The sequence below is a fragment of the Melospiza melodia genome, chromosome 5 (genome assembly GCF_035770615.1).
Source record: "Melospiza melodia melodia isolate bMelMel2 chromosome 5, bMelMel2.pri, whole genome shotgun sequence".
In the NCBI taxonomy this organism is placed as follows: Eukaryota; Metazoa; Chordata; class Aves; order Passeriformes; family Passerellidae; genus Melospiza; species Melospiza melodia.
In genome coordinates this window covers 32,084,593-32,102,185 of record NC_086198.1, presented here as the reverse complement: position 1 = coordinate 32,102,185, position 17,593 = coordinate 32,084,593, and the positions used below count along the sequence as shown (strand labels likewise).

At 45.6% G+C, this 17,593-nt stretch overlaps 1 protein-coding gene across 2 annotated transcripts in view; it reads left to right on the top strand.

The window, feature by feature from the left end:
• Window positions 1–978: 978 nt before the first annotated feature.
• BMP2K (BMP2 inducible kinase) overlaps window positions 979–17,593 on the top strand; it is a 49,075-nt gene continuing 32,460 nt past the window's right edge. The window contains exon 1 of one of the 2 annotated variants that reach the window (XM_063156832.1): window positions 979–1,328. In XM_063156832.1, the coding sequence (XP_063012902.1) occupies window positions 1,181–1,328 (148 nt within the window). In that variant the 5' untranslated portion in view covers window positions 979–1,180. The remainder of the gene's footprint in view (window positions 1,329–17,593) is intronic. The other variant, XM_063156831.1, reaches the window with a different exon arrangement.

Genomic DNA, 17,593 nt, shown 5'->3' with positions numbered 1-17,593 from the left:
CACTGAGAAGGTATGAGAGATTTGAAATAAGATGGCAACAACTGATAGAGCATTCTTTACCAGTTTTGGTCTTACTGTATATGTTTTCATTTGGTTAGGAAAAAAACCAACCACACAAGTACTACATTTTTATTTGTATGGGGTGAGGGAGGGACTCCTGTGTGAAATCAGCCTGTGAATCAGTGGTGGTAAATTCCCTGGTTTGTTTTGTCAATGTCAGTATACTTCAACAGAGGGGAAATGTTCGTATTAAATGTCATTGCTGATGGCTATCTGTTCAGACCCATCATTTCAGCCCTGTCCCACCCCTTCTTTTTAGTCACCCTCACACCTTTGCACAGAGTATATGCGTAGGCACACCACTGAAATTTGTACCCATCATCAACACTTTTCGCACATATTTCCCAGATGAAGAGATTTTTACGTTAGGTTTGTGAGGGACCTCTGGAGATCATCCAGTCAAGCTCCCCTGCCAGGGCCGGGGCACCTTGAGCAGGTGACACAGGAAACAGCCAGGTGAGGCGAGAACGGAACTCCACCACCCCCCTGAGGTTTCTCTTCGAAGCGCTCCACAGGCCCGGGCGTGGGAAACCATTTTTACCACGGCGATCATTACCACACCGCTTTGCTTCCCACACACTCTTCCCGAGGGCACGTCCGGGCTGGGTCGCCGGAGCACGACGGACATCGTGAGGGCGGCGAGGGAGCAGCCTGAGGGTGGGTTTTGCGCGGTGCGTGTCTCCCCCCCGCCCCGGGGCGCGTCCCCCTTAGCGCCTCGCGCCATTTCCCCTGAGGGAGCGCGCGGGGCCCTGCGAGCGGGAAACAGCGGTGGGGGGGGCGGGGGGGCTCGCGCCTCGCTCCCGCGGCACGTGCAGCGCCGGCCGCACTTCCGGCCGGGCGGGGACTTTCGTGAGGGGCAGGGCCGCGCCTGCGCTGTCAGGCCGCGCGCCGGCGGGGCGGCCGCTCCCGGCACAGCGCGCGGCGTCCCCTCAGCCGCCCCGGCCGCCCGGAGCTGTGGCTGCTCCTTCCTCCTTCCCCCTCCTCCTCCTTCCTCCTCCCCTTTGGGAGCCGGCGGCGGGCGAGGAGAAGCGAGTGCCGCGGCCGGCATGTGAAGCGGGGCACCCCCTGGCCGCCGCTTGCCTCCGGTTCCTGCCCGGTTCTTCCTGGGGCTCCGCTCGCCATGAAGAAGTTTTCTCGCATGCCCAAGTCCGAGGGGAGCGGCGGCGGCGGCGGGACGGCGTGCAGTGGCTCCGGGAGCGGCGTGGCCCTGGGCAGGGCGCTGGCGGTGGGGCGGTACCAGGTGACCCCCGAGGAGCCGCTTGCCGAAGGTAAGAGCGGGCCGGGGGCGGCGCGGACGGGCCGGAGCAGGGCCCTCCCGGCCCCGCGGAGTCGTTCGCCCGCGGGGAGCGGCTTGCGGGGCTTTGGGCTGAGCTGCTTCGGCCGCTCCCTGGGCCGGGGGCTCGTCGGGGCGCTCGGGGTTCCCCGGCTCGGTGCCTTGGGTGAGTGAGGCGCGGTGAGGTGTCAGCGGCGCCTCCGTCAGCTGCGTGTTTTGCTTTTGCCCCCTACGGTGAGGGAAGAGAACGCAAACAACCCCGACAAAATAAAATTCTCGGTCTTTCTTGGTGTAAGGCAGCAGATTGGTGTCACGGGTGGAAGTGCAGTGCTGGCAGGTTGTGCTGTGGAGCCTCTCCCCTCGCTGCAGGGTTCTCGGCTTGTGCTTCTTGTGGTGAACTTGCGCTTGGTGTCGTCGGACTTGCACTGGGACCGAAGGAAGAGTTGGGTGGGTTTTTGTAGCCATGGGGTTGGCTGGACTTTCTCAGCTGTATTGCTTCACTAGGTGCTGGCATGGGACACCATCAGAAGAGCCATTTTTGAGTTTTGCACTGTGTGTGGGAAACAGTGTGGTGTTTGTCTTCCAGAGCTAGTAATTGATGTGATGTGTAAAGAGTAATTTGCTTCCCAGGTCACTGAGTTTAGGGCTAGTTCTGTATATTTCATAGTTACTGAATGTTTAAAATGCACTGCTTAGGATGTTGTGAGTGAAATAATATATCTCTGTCGATTTCATCAGTGTGTCGCTTAGACTTTGTAAGTGTATTTATGTGTAAGTACACTAGTTAACTTTCGCTGATTTTATGCATTTCTTGGTGGAGATTTAAGATGTGGTTTTAGCAAGTGCATGCAGATAATATCACTAATTGGCATGGGAGCACAAAAGTGGCACTTAGCTTTTCATTGCTGTCTAGGAATGATTTTCATAGAAAAGTGGATTTGGTATGCAATATTTGGAATGCAGTGTTTTGTATTTGGGGTATGAAGATGTTGTCAGGAATTAGCCACCTGCGTACCTGGTTGGCCTTGCTGGGAGCTACTTCCAAGTCACTGGAAGAAGGTCTGACAGCAGGTCATGTCTTGGCTGGGCTGATAGCAACATGGAGATTAAAAAAAAAAAAGGCAATAGACTCTTGAACAAATTGAGGTGGTGTCACAGAAAATGTATGTAGTGGAGAGGAGAGAAATTTTATAGTGCTTTGTTCAGTGTAGCAGATTGTTAAAAGTTTTCTCACAATGTTCTTTGTTTAGGGTCACTACAGATTATGGGGTTTTTTTCTTTTCTGTAGCTGGCAGAAACAAATTGACAGCCCTTGGGGGCCAGGGGAAGTCCAAATTTACCATGTGACTGTTGTGTGAATTAACTTCCTACTTTCGAGTCTGAAAGATGTTTTCTACTGCTTTTTTTATTCTTCAGGTTTTGTGTGGTGTTTTGAGTATAGATGCTTAGGATGAGAATTGATAAGGGTCAGGGCAGTGGAAATTTGCTGCATCCTGAGAAAAGTCTCCAAGCTGTCCCTGGAGCGGGTCAGTAGGGAGGAGCCGAAGTGGCCTGGAGGATCAGAAAGGAACAGGTGGCACAAGTGCGGGGTTGGGGAAATAGGAGGGGCCGGGCTCTCCCAGCTCCTCTGCCTGCCGGGGAGCAGCTGGGCTGTGACAGGGGGTGTGTGTGTGCCGGGGGAAGGGCTCTCTGAGTGTCCCGGTGGCACTCGGGTGCTCCGAACTGACACCAGGCTTTATGGCTCAGGAGATAGCGTTTTATCTGGGAATAACTCGTTGACAATCAATCCCTTGCCTCAGTAGCAATTAGTAGTAAGAATTGTGTGTTACTGCTGCTACATTAGTCATACTGCTACCTGTAACTAATGCTGAATGCTTTACAAATCCCCTGGTTAATAATCTTTCTCATGGGAGGGCAGAGGAGAAAAGTTTTTTCCTGTCCTCTTTGCACAAGGCATTTTTTTCTTTCAGTTTCTGAATCTGAGTTTAACTGAAGCTTGTGAACTTGTCAGGTAGTTCCTATTACTCATGCTGATGAAATAGCTTTTAAGATGCTAATAGCTATCCAAGTTAGAGCTTGTGTTATGAGGCATTAATGATTGATCTAGTTAACAAATCTAAAGATCTTAACAAATCTATTTAATAGGAGATACAGCTCTGTTCTGTTAGCAGAGCTGTGGTATATTGTGTTTTTATTAGCTATTAGAATTAATAGCATGATATGTCTGTTTTATGCAAGCTGTTTAACCCCCACCCTCTTTCCAGCTTTTGCTCTGAGTAATCTTAGGAAGGCAGCTCCTGGCATTGTGGAGGATTGAGGCTCCTGGGAACTGGAGGACTGGCAGTGGTCATACTGAAAAGCTGGGGTTGTAATGACCTTCCTGGGTTGCAGGGCTGGATCTTAGTGCAGATTTCCCATGTTGATGCAGGTGTTGCCCTCCAGATGTTTTTCTGTAGTCTTTGACAAAATGGTTTTATTGCAAAGTTCTAAAGGCAGAAGTGTGGACATTATTATCCAGTTGTTCTGAATAAAGTATAATGCTATCTAAAGGAAATGCATCTTTTTGACTAAAGAGGGTGTGAAGTTGAAGAGCTGTAGTCTTCAGCTGTAGTTGGGCTGTTAGATGGTTTGTTTTGTTCTAAACTCACCTGATCTGTGATGACTTCTTGGCCTCCATAGCCTAGTGGTCAGTATGCTGTTTGATGGAGGTATGTGTTTTTACGTTTTATTTCTCAGAGATGGGGGGAAAAGCAGTTAATTTGACTGAAGGTTTGATGTAGAAAATTAATTCCTGTCCATTTTGAGGGCAAGGTAGAAATATGTGGAATAAATGTCTGATACAGAGTGAAGGCCTTGTCTTTTTATTGAAGCAGAGTATTTGCAATGCAGCTCAAGTTGGGAAAGTGAAATCTAATGAAAATAGGGGGAGTTCTCTGTTCAAAGTTTGAGGTGGTGTTTGGGGAACTGAAGTTATGGGAACTCCAGTATTGAAAAAGACTTTATACCTCAGAAATTGCAGCAAACTGGAAATGGCGAGGTATGAAACATGCTTAAAATTGTCAATGCAGAACAGCTTATGTTGTGAAGAGTGAAAATGAAACTTAAAATTAGCAAGTTGTCAAAATATTTTCTTACATGGGGAGGAGATGGAAAGTTGTGGCTTGACATAGTGATACTACTTACTTGTTTGTCTTGACTTGGACTTCACTAAGTCCTTTTTGCTTAATAACTGCAGTAAAAGTGATTTTTCTGTCTGTTATAAAGGTAGGCATTGCAAGATGCTCATTTCTGTCTTGATTGTTTGGCAGGGCTTGAGATGGTGAAACTGAGTAAAGGCTTTGCCAGGCTCTAAGCTGTCTTTGCACCAGCAGCAGACCAAAGAGGTTTTGGAAAGTGTTGTAATTGAATATATGGGTGTGTTTTTAACAAGTGCAGATGAAGCAAGGAAGAGGCAGTTACAGCTGTTAAAGAAAAGGCCGGAGGACTCTCCAGCTTCCTTCTCAAAATTGACTAGATTGGTTTGGAAGCTGATTTGTGGATGGGGAAAGATGGTCATCATCTGCTTTTTGTTTTCATTCAGAACTGGTTAATGGAGCTGTGGGGCATATGCTGTTGTATCTTAGCAAAATAAAGCAGTGCTGTGTAGTGTTCCCCCACAGCGGTTCGCACTCTGTCCAGCCAGAGCGCTGCTGAGGAGCGTGGAGGTGAGATGCCCGGCTCCTTGAAGGAGGCCTGGGTAGTTCTGCGTGCCCCAACTCTCAGAGCTACCTAGAGGGGATGCAAAGCAGCTCTTCTGCTCTGGACAGCAAACAGTGAGCATGACTCTTGGCTGGTCTTGTGCTCTGACTTTGCTGTGCCCTGGGGTGTGTGGAAAGAAGTGGTGTGCTAGTGGACACAGTGGTTTATTTTTGTCGTCCAGGCTGATAAAGCGGTGAGTCCGGGGCTGTGTGGGGCTGCTGTGGCTTGGGAGAGGGTTGCTTTTCCAAGTGACCTTGTGTCTAAGGCTAGAGAGGCAGGGGAAAGGCCACTCAAGTGGTATGAAGTTCATCTGTTAGGTACTTTAAGTATTTATAAGTTGATTAGTTCATCTTTGTGTAGTAGAATGCTTGCTTTTTTTAGTAGATATGGTGGTTAAAGCACAGTTTTCTGTGAAAAGGGGCCTCTCAATAGCAAAGGTAGCTTGGTTCCTTCTAGGTGGTGTGCAGAGAAACAACCAAATTCCCAGGAGGTTCAGTAACAAACTGCTCATCAACCCACGGAGGGTCAGAGGGTCAGCAGCTCTCTCCCCATCTACCTGCTCTGAGGGTCAGCTTGCCTTTCTCCCAGACAAAAGCTTTCAGCATGTCTGGGTTGCTGCAGGCCCTGGGTCAGTCGCCGCCATTTTGGGTGCGCTGTGGGTCAGTCGCCGCCATTTTGGGGCAGGGAGGGAGTCAGTGAAACCATTATAGTGTGGGGCAGGGGAGGAGCAGTGGCTGTCTGACCCTGCAGAGCTCACCCTGTTAGCCCACACAGTTCCCACCTGGTTATTTTGAGCCAGTCAACTGTTCCTCCAGTGTCTTACATCAGTGAAGGAGTGAGCTGCTTGTGAGTTCTGCTGTCCTACTTGGTGTGTAGTCTTTGTAAGTACTTGAGAACTTTTGTGATTTGGTTTGCCTCTTACATTCATAGTGTTATACCTGAGGCCTAAGAAAAATGTAGCCTTAATTGAGAGGAATCCAGGTCCTGTTTTGTGAGCTCTTGTGCTGTGTGTTTGTAGGTAGTCATGCTGTTTATTTAAGTTCTTCCAAACCACTTTTGGAATTGGGGTTGTCTTGAAGGTTCTGTTGTGGTGGTTGTTTTTTCTACCTTATGTCTCAGCAACAGCAGTTCAGGTGGTAATCCAAGTAAACGAACTTTGTGTTGTGCATAAGTTACTATTGGCCTTTGTTTAGCCCCACCTCAATTAACCTCTTATACCATCATTTTTGGTCCCCAGAGCAAGGCATTGTGAGGATTTGCAGCTCCAGCAGCTTCTGTAAATTTGGAAGCAGGCTGCAGTATGGCTGACACTGCTTCATCTCCTCTCAAGGTGGGGCTTGTTTGTTGTTCTTTTATCTGGAGAGGTAAATAGAGATGCCATTGTAATGATCTGTGGACTTTAATACTTCCAAGTGCTTCCACGAGGTGTGGCCCCAGTTTTTAACTCTGGGAGAGCTTATTTCTCTGGCAGGTGTTATGAATGTAGTATACCTGGTACAGGGTTACTTCTGCTGGGGTGTGCTGGTGTTCTCCTATGAGACAAGAGTGACATGTACAGTACTGGTCTTGGTTAGTTTGGTTATTGCATGTGACTTGCTGCTCTGTGGAAGCTGCTGTTTTATTTTCAGTTGTAATCTAGTTCGGTTGTTTAGGTGGATTATGAGCTGGAAGGCTGTCTGGAAGGCTAACTTGTGGCATTTGAGTTGGTTTGGTCATGTCGATTTTTTTTCCAGAGTGAAACATTTCTGAATCTGTTTGCACATGACTGTAAAGGTCAAGCCTGTTATTCTGTCTCAAACAGTTCTGCTTTGCTAATAATGGAGTAGCAGATATGGTTTGTTCCAGTTCAAGATAGAAGGGAGAAAAAGCAGAGTGAGTACTTGAAACTGACTTTTGTTTTGGCTGAAAGCATAATACAATACACATGAAGCTCTTCTACACTCCCCAAAATAGTCACAGCTGCCTTACATCAAGTGTATCTGCAGACTGGCAGGTGCTGAGATCCTAGACCAGCTTTTGATTTCTGCGTGGTGAAAGATGGGGGAGTCTGTGTTGTGTGTGGGGGGATTTTCTTGGGACCTCCTGAGCCTCATGAAGGCAGCTCACATGGAAAAAAAGTGTTGTTTGGCTAGCACAGCATGGAGCTGTGCTCTGTGTAATGAGCAGACAAACCAAAAGCAATTTGGGGATTTGGATGTGATCCTTGTGTTACACATTCCCTTGTCATGCAGGTAAATGTCTGTTTTCATATAATGTAGCACACAGAATGAAGCTCCAACTCAGTCAGGCCACATCTGGTGTGCTGGGCACTGTGGTGGCACTTGGGCAGAGCACTTACTTTTGCTGTGCTCTTCAGAGCTGCTGTGTGCTTCTGGGACACAGGTGCAGAAAGGAACAGGTTGGGAAACATCTGTAGGCTGACAAAGGCATCTATTGTACAGCCAGGGCCAAGTTCAGCTTTTAGGACACGTGGTCTAATGCTCTTTGATTATCCAGTTATTAGTGCTTGCATGCCCTGCGGACACTCCTTCCTGCGTCGTGTATGTGTGGACGGGTGGTGTTACACCTTTAACTGCACACAGTTATGGCCTTTTTTGAGGATGTTATCCCTTTAATTTTTGTGTGGCCTGCAGTAGTTAAGTGAGGAGGAAGTAGTAATTCCAAGCTAAGTTTTCAGGCTAGTGGCTGAGAGTCAGATGGTTACAGGAGAAGGAACTTGGTTTGTAGCAGTGTCACGTCAATATCACTGTTAATATCATTTTCCTGTGCCAAATTTTGAGGGAAAACAGATGTGACAATGCGTGTGCCATCTACTTGCCGCCTTCCTTGCAGATGCATTTTGATAAAGAATGTTAATGTTACAGTATTCCTAAGGGGAGGGTATGTGTGCAGATGTGCTGCTGGAGAAAGCTCTTGGACACCCTCACAGGATAAGGCAGCATGGGAGAATGGAGGCTGTGTTAGCTGTGTCTGAGAAGGACATGGCATAGCTTTTAAAAAGGCTATGCAGGATCTTAAATTTTTTTGGGGTGTGTTTTACTGGTTTAACAGACTTTTTTAGAAATTAAATCTGTGTCTGGCGTGTCAGCGTGGAAAAGAAAAATGGTTGGATAAAAGCAGTAGAACTCCTTTTCAGACCTAGGTTAGCTAGGAGCCAGTAATTGTTGGAAGAGAGTATGTGTTTCTCTGGGCTGTTGTCAGTGTGGTAGCAGAGCTGTCAGTCAGTAACCCTTATGTTACCCACAGGGAAGGGTTCCTGAGGTGGTTCTGTGCATGGAGAACAGAAGTTAATACCAGGGATGGGCTCAGTGTCCAGGGAGCAGCACAGTCACTGGCACACTTGGCTTTGGCAGTAGGGAAAAAAGAATGAGTGTGTCGTATTGCATAAGCATGTTAACCGAGTCAGCTCAGCTGCCCTTCCAGCTGTGGCAGTTGGTTGGCTCTGCAAATGTGCACATATGCTCTTTGGATGCTGCCTCTGGTTCAGAGGGGAGGTGTTGGAGGTGCTCAGTTGGGTTGTGCTGCTTGTCTCTGGCATTGCTTTGGTTTACAGTGTTTTGTTTGTCTTCATTCTCCTAATTCCTTAACCTTGTGCTATATTTTGCTTGCTGTAGCTATTTTTTGCCTCTGTGAGGTTCTAGCTAAGCAGGCTGCCGCAGTTGAAGGAATTGGTGTTTGTAAGCTGAGCTGTGTTGACTGACACTATGAATGCTCTGTGCCTGCCAAAGGGCAGTGTGAGAGTTGGGTGGTGCCTTGGGGACTAACCCAGAGCACAGGCAGGGTCAGTCACTGGCCTGATTGTAACTTGATTGCGTCAGATGCTGTCCTTTTCCTAAGAAACGGTTAGATTTACAAGCATCTGTTAGGGAATGCAAGCTTTTCCTCATTTGTGTTCATGGACTTAGTTTAAAATCTGTTCATGTGCTGGATGAGTAGCTGCTTCCTGATGTGTTTAGGATATTTGCCTGTTGGTGATGCCTGGAGCTGACAGTGTGAGGGTGGTGGCAGGTCCCAGTGGTGCCAAGCAGCAGTGCCCTGGTGCAGGTCACGTCATTGCTGCTCGGTTGTTGTGCTGAGGCAGAGATGACTTGTCCTGCGTGTTCTCCTCCAGTGGATGGGGACGTGTGGTGATCCTGAAACCCCTGCTCTCCGCCAAGGGGAGTCTGTGTTTCTCTGCATCACTGTCTAGCTGCTGATGAGAAAGGAGCATGAATTGCTCTGCTCCTGCTTCCCTGGTTGTCTTGGGAATGGATTTCAGTCTCCTTCAGTGTTTGTCTCCTGGTTAAGGAGGTAGGAACCTTTCCCTTCCTTTCCACATTTGCGTGTTCCTTGCTCACGCTTGTCTGGGTTGGTTACATTTTTCTGTTTCCAGTGGGATTGTCTTGGGTATGGGTGGGTTCATCTGTGAAACTGGGTCTCTGAACAGAGGCAGGGTGGAAGAAAGTAGACAAATGAAGGTTGCCAACTGGAAATTAAAAAAAGCCCCAGCTTTGATCCTAGGTGACTGTCGTAATGAAATAAGGAATGTTTATTTTGGTTTGATAGCAGAAAATATGCTGCTTTGTCCTTGAGCATCACGTGTTAAAGCACTCTTGTCTCGTGGAACTGAAAATTGGCACACTTGGGACTGGTCTCCCTGTAAAGGTAGAGGAGTCTTCCCTTAGTCTTGCTGATCATTAGGTCTGCTTTGCTTCTGAGGCTAGTGGTGAAAGTACTGAACAACTGATTATAGAGACTCAGGTGCAGGTGAACATCTCTGAGCAGTCTTTATCTTGGTCTTCAAGAGGTATCAAAGCTGGAATTGCTGCAAAGAGCATCACATGGCTCTTGGAGAGCCATTACTCCAGAGATGGAGAAACAAAGATGAAGGGGTTTGCCCCGAGTCATATGAGTCTGTACAAGAGATACAGGTAGAGTTTGGAAAGTCCTGGCTCTGTGATGGCTTCTTCCTCATCCCTTTTGTAACATGCTGTGCCTTAATTGCCACATGCAAAACTAAGATAGGAATTCTGATGTTACAGCTTGAGGAGATTTTATTCAGAGTCATGGGTATGTTTGGCTTCCTTCCAAACTTGCATGTTATTTAAATGGGTGGATTTGTTCCTGTGGTGCCTAGAAACTTCAATAGGCAAGTCTCTACCAATCATGTGCCCAAACATAGAGATGGTCCAGTTCCTGGTTTGTTTCAGTTCTGTTGAACTGACTCATTTTAAAAAATTTGTTACTCTGGTTGTGATTGCTGTCTGTGCATCTTGTCTTTCAGTAGCAGTTGTAATGAGTAATTGTTGCAGCTTCTTACGAAACAAAAAATAGCTTTGGAAGTGAGTGATTAATATGACATTTTCTTATGTTCTTTTGCAATTCCTGCAGGTTGAAAAACTGAATGTGCTTTTATTCAGAGAAATTGTTGCTGAACAAGTTTTTTCTTGTTCTGGATGATTAACTTGCATATAACGATGAGAGTGGTGCAGAGCAAATAGATCATTAAAGAATGTAAGGCACTAAATTCTACTCTGCTGACGTGTCTGTATAAGAACCTGACCTGAATACAATCTGTGTTGATGTGACTAGAACAGGAAGAGTGAATGAAATTTAGTGTGTCAGCATTAGACATGGGGGGCAGGTCTGGTTTGTGTGATGTGCAGGAAAATTAATTATTTGGAGAAAAGCAAATGAAATAATGGTTTTCTTTGGGCCTTGCTGTTGTGTCTCGGTAGAGCTCAGTAGCACAGTCTGCATCTATGGAGTTGAGACCTTTAGTTTGCCATGAGTTTAGGTGAATTGTCACTTGGCTTTTACATTGTGAGAACTTGTATAGGCAACAGGAGGAGGATTTGATCCCAGAAAGAACTATCCAGAGTTGTCTTAGGCAGTCTGAAGATAGAAAAGCAAGTTTATGTTGTTTTGGCAACTCAAAAGAAGTAGCTTGCTGCATTTTATTTGGTCTAGTCTTGTAGTCTTAGATTTCCATCCATCTTGGTGTGACTTTACAGTATTATCCTTCCAGCTTTGTGCTTTTCTTCAAATATTTGATTTCTCCGTTAAACATTTTATGCTTTTCTCATGATTTGCTGTTTTGTTAAACTGACATCAAATTGTATGGCTGTGTTTCCCCAAACCCATGAATTTCCAGATTAGTCCATTTAATAAATATCTATGTTATTCTGAGTTACCACTGTTGACTGGCTTCTTGAAACATGGGAGTTGTATGAGAGATATGAAATGATTTTGATCATCTTGATTCTGCTATTTGTAATCCTGTTGCCATTGCAGCCTAGCTTGTTTATTTTAAATTATCAAGCTGCTTAGACTGTTATGAAATGTAAGTATATTGGTTTTTTAAAATTGTCAAATATTACAGTGTGAAGTTTGAAATCCCAAGCACAGAAGTGCTGCAAGGTCTTGAGAGATGCTTTATATGCAATTTGGAGTGTTCAAATATATTCAGCATGTACCAGGTAGACGTTCAAGAACTGCCTGTCCCCATGCAGGTGCTAAGCAAGTATTATTGCCTAAAATGGCTTATAATTCTGTTCATTGGTGTAAGCAGGTCAGATCTCAGATATTGTGCTGTTGATCTTAGACTGGCTAAGTCTGTATCTCAGCATACACCTTTGGTATGCTGGAGTTTAAACGTGCACCAGTATTTGCAAACAGCTAAAAACTGTGAGGTAAGATAATGAAAATCCTTCTTAATTATCCATATTGGGTGTTTTAGCTCTAATTCTAGTCATGCTCCTGGAAGAAATGGTCAGTGAATTATGCTCTGATGTGAGGGTGAGCGAGACTGTAGGCTCTTGCTAGCGGGGAAGAGATGGGCTTCATCTTGCTCATTTGTATGTGTGAGATGCCTTGAAAAAGGAGGAAAGCAGAGACTCTTGCAGTGACATCTGCCTCAGCCTGAAGTGCCGCAGGCGTTACAAACGGCTTGGTTTGTGTCTGCGTGGCCTGGTGGCTCTTGTCTTTGTGTGGCAGCCAGAGGTGGCACCGCTCCAGGGCGCCGCGAACCAGGCGCTGGGCCGGAGCCGGGCTCTGTGTGCCGGCCTTTGTTCCCGTGCCGCGGCCCGGGGGCATTCAGTGCGCTCTTAGGCGTGGGGAGCCTGGGGAGCCCTGCTTGGCTGGGCATTCCTGGCCCTCCGCATGGAAATCACAATCCCAGCAGTGATGGCAAGGAAAATGAAAGGCCAGCTAGAGAGCAAGTTAGCGTTTGGTAGAGATAAGGTGTTTGTTTTCTTAACAAACTTTAAATTACTGGTTGGTAACTATATGGTATGGCAATTAAGTTCAGTTCCCAAAAAGTCATGCATATTGTATTTGCATATTGGCTATGGATTATCTACCTGCTGATTTAAGTAACTTGTAACTATATTTGATTTTTTGATTTTACTGGACCTAAAATCAAGCTTTATAAAAAAAATTAGCGAATGACATTTGAAATTCATCTAGGAAACAAAATGAGTTCATGCTCGTAACCTCACCATTCTACAATGGTGAATTCTGTCGAGCCTGTATGCACGGTTCATGTCCTTGTGGTTTTTCAGCTCACTCTGTTTTCAGGTCAGACTAAACTACAGCTGGAGCTGAGTTCAGTGAGCAAAGACAGGAGATGAGGAAGACATGCAAAAGATAAAACTGCTGTTCAAATTTTTCAGATTTAGTGATTTTTTTTTTTTTTGTAAACTGTGCTAGTGGATGCTCATTGTAGGTGTCTTATCAAGGTCTTGGGTGAGTTGAAAAGCTTTCTCATGACAAGCACAGGTGAATAAGTAGATGTTAACAGTAATTTTCATAGTAAATAAATTGAACTGTTGGTGATCCGCTGGCAACCTTCCTTGGTCTTTTCCTTATAGACAGGAAGTATTACTTGACTTAAATACAGACTTCTGTTAAACACAGTTGCAGAGTTAAATGCATTAGTTGTTTGGTTTTTTTCCCAGTGAACAGAAGGGAGATGGTGAGGGTGTAATACATGAAAGTAGTGCAGTGGTTGTAACTAAATCTCAAGCAGCTTGATTGAAGATGGAAATATGGGGAAGTTTTTGGTCTTTTTCCAGCCAGGTATGAGAAGGCATCAGCTTTACTCTAAGAAATAAAATATTTTGTCTTGAGTGCATAAGATGCATTCCTTGCAGGGTGTAGCAAATGCATGGGTTTTTTGGTTTTGTCTGTTTATTTTTTAAAAGTGTGCATTAAGTGAGCTTTGCAGTCCATCTGCTTTCATCTTCCTTAAACTTAGGTTACTGCAGGAATTGCAGGTGTGTTAGGGAATTTATCTGCTTTAGGAAATGGATGGTTTTTGTTTCTCTAGCAGCCAAGTAGCTGAGGCTGTCCAGCAGGGGATGCCATGGAAGCAGTAGTCAGACATGCTAGCAAGTCACCTGGATGTGGAGAAGCAGGTGGGGTGGTGATGGGCTGTACTGCAGGGCACAGAGCTCTGTTCCTTTCGCTGTTTGCTGTGCTGAATCTTAAGCGTCTCAGGGTTGGCCCTGGGGCATGTCTGGTGCATGGGTGCTAATAAATACAGAAACTTTTCACAAAAGTCTGTAGCAGACCTTAATTCATCTTTCCCATCTTGCTCAGTCACTTAAGTGTCTTGGATCCCCCCAGGCAGTCGCTGGTGCTTCTGTCAGAGCTTTTTTGTGAGGTTGGCCTCCAGCTGATGCTGGGAGAAGTGGAATCCAGACGTGCAAGCCTGGAGCGGGGTAGCAGTGTCATTAGCAGAGGTGTGCGTGGCAGACCTGCCTGCTGTGGCTGCACGGTGTTGTCCTGCTGGGATGTGATTCACAGCTGCTGTTTTCCCAGTGCTGCTGGAGGAGCGGATGCAGATTTGAGAAAAACAGTGCTACTTGTCTAAACTGGCCCTGATAGTCAGCTTGTTACATGGTGGGAATTTGTGTGGGCAGTGGGAAAGGGAGCAGTGGTATGGCCCTTGGAATGCATTGTCTGCATGCTTAAAGTGGAGAAATACTGAACTCTGAAATGTGTGTGTAGAAATGGAGTATTTTAGAAGTAGGGAGCTATTTCTGTTCTTGGTTTGGCAAATGCTGAGCTCTTGAGCTTGGGAGCAACATCTGTCAAATCTTCAGGGTGGAGCTGTGTCTCAGAGCCTTGTGTTCAAGGCTGAGGCTCATGGGGTAAGCTTCACTGAGAGTACCCGTGCCCATGTTCATGCTCACGAAATTTACAGATGTACATGTAGGGAAAGGTGGATGTGTGTCTATGATTGGTGTTTGTTAACGCTGCCTTTATTGAGCTGCTTTCAGCCTCATCCTCTCATGCAGAGGTGTTTCAGCAATGGGCAGACAGAACTGTTGCCTCCTTCTCTGGTGGAACTTGTGACAAAACCTAAATGTTTCATCAGAAATTTCTCATAAGGCTTGAAAAAGGCATTTTAAGTTTCTGTTAAAGGTTGCTCCCTCAACAATCACATGATGTTTGGAATCTGATGAGAAATTCGGATGTTGGAGCTCTGTGCGTTTTTAAAGGTTTCGCCGTCAAAAACAGATGGAAAGCTGCACAGCTTTAAGAATTAATATTTTCTATGCAAAACTCAGGTGGTTTTTGTGTCTGCTTTTAGTCTGCCACTCCTGCAAGCACCTGCAATGCACCATCTGTGCTGACTGACAGCAGGCAGCGCCTCTGGAGGGAAGGACTGCCATCCTTGTGGGGAGGAGAGAGGTTCTGGGAATTGATGCAAGTGAACCTACCCCAGTAGGGTCCAGTGGGCATACAGAGTTATGGATGTTGTGGCAGCACCAGGGAAATGGAGCAGCAGCATGGAAGAGGGGGCTCTGTGGCTCCAGAGCAGTCGTGGAAGGACACTTGAGAGCCTGAGTGCTGATGTGTGTTTCACACACCTTGAAGGTGGGAATCAAAACTGAGCTGCAGGAAACAGCTCTTGGCATGGGTTTGTCTGCAACTCTGGCAGAAAGGAGCAGACTCCAAATTCCTGGTAGAATAGCACATGGTTATATTGTTTGATGCAGGTTGAAAAAGGGCTTTTTTCAGTCTTCCATACAAAAGGGGATGGGATATGAAGAGCTGTTTTTCTTCAGGTTGTGCTTTTTTTTGTGGAGAAAGACTAGTTCTTTTTAGACTTTCTTTGTAATGTCCTTTGATTTTGGACACTGATTTCTTTTGTGTTGGAGCACCACAGAAGCTATAGAGGTTAGAGTTGGTGGGGGAAGGGCAGATGCTTGGGGTTTTTTTGTTTGGTTTGGTGGTTTTTTAAGATTTGGTTTTTTGTTTTATTTTTGGTGGGAGTTTTCATGGGTTTTTTTGTTTTGGTTTTGTGGGGTATTTTTCTCTTGTGGAAGAAAGATGCTTAAAGCATTTAATAAAGTCATACTGTTCTCTGTCATTGCAGACTTGCAGTAAAGGTTTTATTAGTTTGTATTGCTGGGAGCCTGTTTCAAAGCATTTGTGCTTGAACTGGTCCTGTTCTGTCTGTGTTTTGGGTAGATTCCTAGTCCATAAAATGGTTCTTTCCAGTCTGTTTGGCTTGCAGCTCCAGTGCTTGGAAGGCTATGCAGTCCTGGGAGGTGTCACTTCTGGAGTGAGTTGGCTCAGGCTGCAGGTCAGCCTGATCTTGAAAATGTGTCTCTGCAACTAACAGGGAGCAAACATGCACAAGTGGCCCAGGCATCAAGTGATTCTCCCAGTAAGTTAGCAGTGGAAGTGTTGAGTGAAGAAATTTATTCAGGACACGGATAAATGTACTGAAATAATCATTGGAGGGAGGAGTATCTGGAATGCCAAAGAGACAGACCTGGTATTTTAAAGGAAATTAGCATGTAGATGGGTAGCTTCTTCTTGCAAAATTGGGGAAGAAGAGGGTATGTGTGGGTAGATGGGTCACAGGGAGATAATTGCACTTGAACCTGTTTCTCTGGCTTTGTGGAGAGGCACACAAGGCTGTCTCCTTGACCAAGGTCATGTGAGGCTGAGGGCCTGTCTTGGCTGTCAAATGGGTGGGTTTCAAATTAGAAATAACCTATCCTTTTGGTTGTTGTTGGGCTTTGTTAACAACAGCTTTACACTCAACTTTATTAAGAACAGCTTTCCACAGAGAATGTAAAGCCAGTGTACAACTGTGCTGTGATGGAGACAGTCAGGTTGGCCTTGGAACCCCTCTTAGGGCTCACAGCTCCAAGGCTTCATGTCCTCAAAAACTGTCCTCCTGAACCCAAGATCATACTGAGTTGTTGAGTAAGTTCCTAAATACCTGTCTGCATTGCATAGGCACATGAAAACAATTAGGATCTCTTGGTGTACACATCTATTGCTTCTTTAATTTCAGGTTTTGAAATATACAGAAAAAACATGTGTAACTGAAAATATACTTTTGTATACTCATTAGCTTTATCAAAACTTGTTTCTGAGGATTTGCTTGTCTGAATAGAGATGGATGCTAAAAACTCAGTCACCTCTCCAAAACATCCAAATTTTAATGGATTTGTAAGGAACCATTTACAGTGTAGTAGCTGCCATTCCTGCTTCAACTTTTACAGATGTGGTTAGTGGCTGCTGTTACTGTAGAGGTAAAATCCTTCTGTGCCAGAATTTCTGTACTGTTTGTCTGAGATTTGAATACATAGTCAAGGGTTTCACTACTTGGAGAAACAACATTTGATGCTTTTGTGTGTTTCAAAAAAATCTGTATGATGTAAAAAAAGGTGTTGTCTATATATACACATAATGTGTAAGTCTGAAAGATGGTAAAGTCGCTGGAAGATTTTTCAACCTTATTTTGTTCTACCTGAGTAAGCAAATAGGGTGCTTAGAATTCTGACAGCTCCACTGTTTCCTGGTTCGAGTTTCAGGAATGTAACATGATAAAGTGTAAATGGCATGTTGAGGCCTGTGAAATTACTCAAGGTTGACCTTAAATATACATAGAAAAAAACCAAACACATGTGGCTGATGTAGAATTTCATTAGAAACAAACAAAATAACTAGCCCAGAAAAAAGCCCCAGTCATTGCTGGCTAGCTGATAAGGTGATCCCAAAAGTGCATCGTTAAGGTGACACAAAGATAGTTCAAGTAAAGAAAGGTAAGAAAGATGTGTGAGCTTTTTAAAGAGTTTAATTGTGCTAAGTGTCTATTGGCTTATGTAACTATAGATTCTTTAGAAAGGCTTCTTATGAGGCATTCCAGGGAAAAGTGCAATGTGGCTGTCCTTGGGAGGATTTAAACTTCGAGTGACTTTGGAGGAAATCTGACTGAAAGAGATGAAGCTCCTTGTTGTGTTGAACCCCACGCTGCCCCGGTGGGAGGGGAGAGAGAACAGGAAGGGGAGCAGTGAGGAAAGCTGTGAGCTGGGGCAGGACAGGTCACCCAGCCTTGCCCAGGGTTGTGCCCCTTGACTCTTGCAGGAAAGGGTTTTTATAGCGGCGCTATTCACTGATGGCAGACCATTCAAGGTCAGGGATCTGCTTCTTGCCAAACCAGGACCAGGTCTGCTTTTTCAGTCCCTCGGGTTCAACTGCTGGCTGATATCGCCACCTGATGGCAAGAGCAGC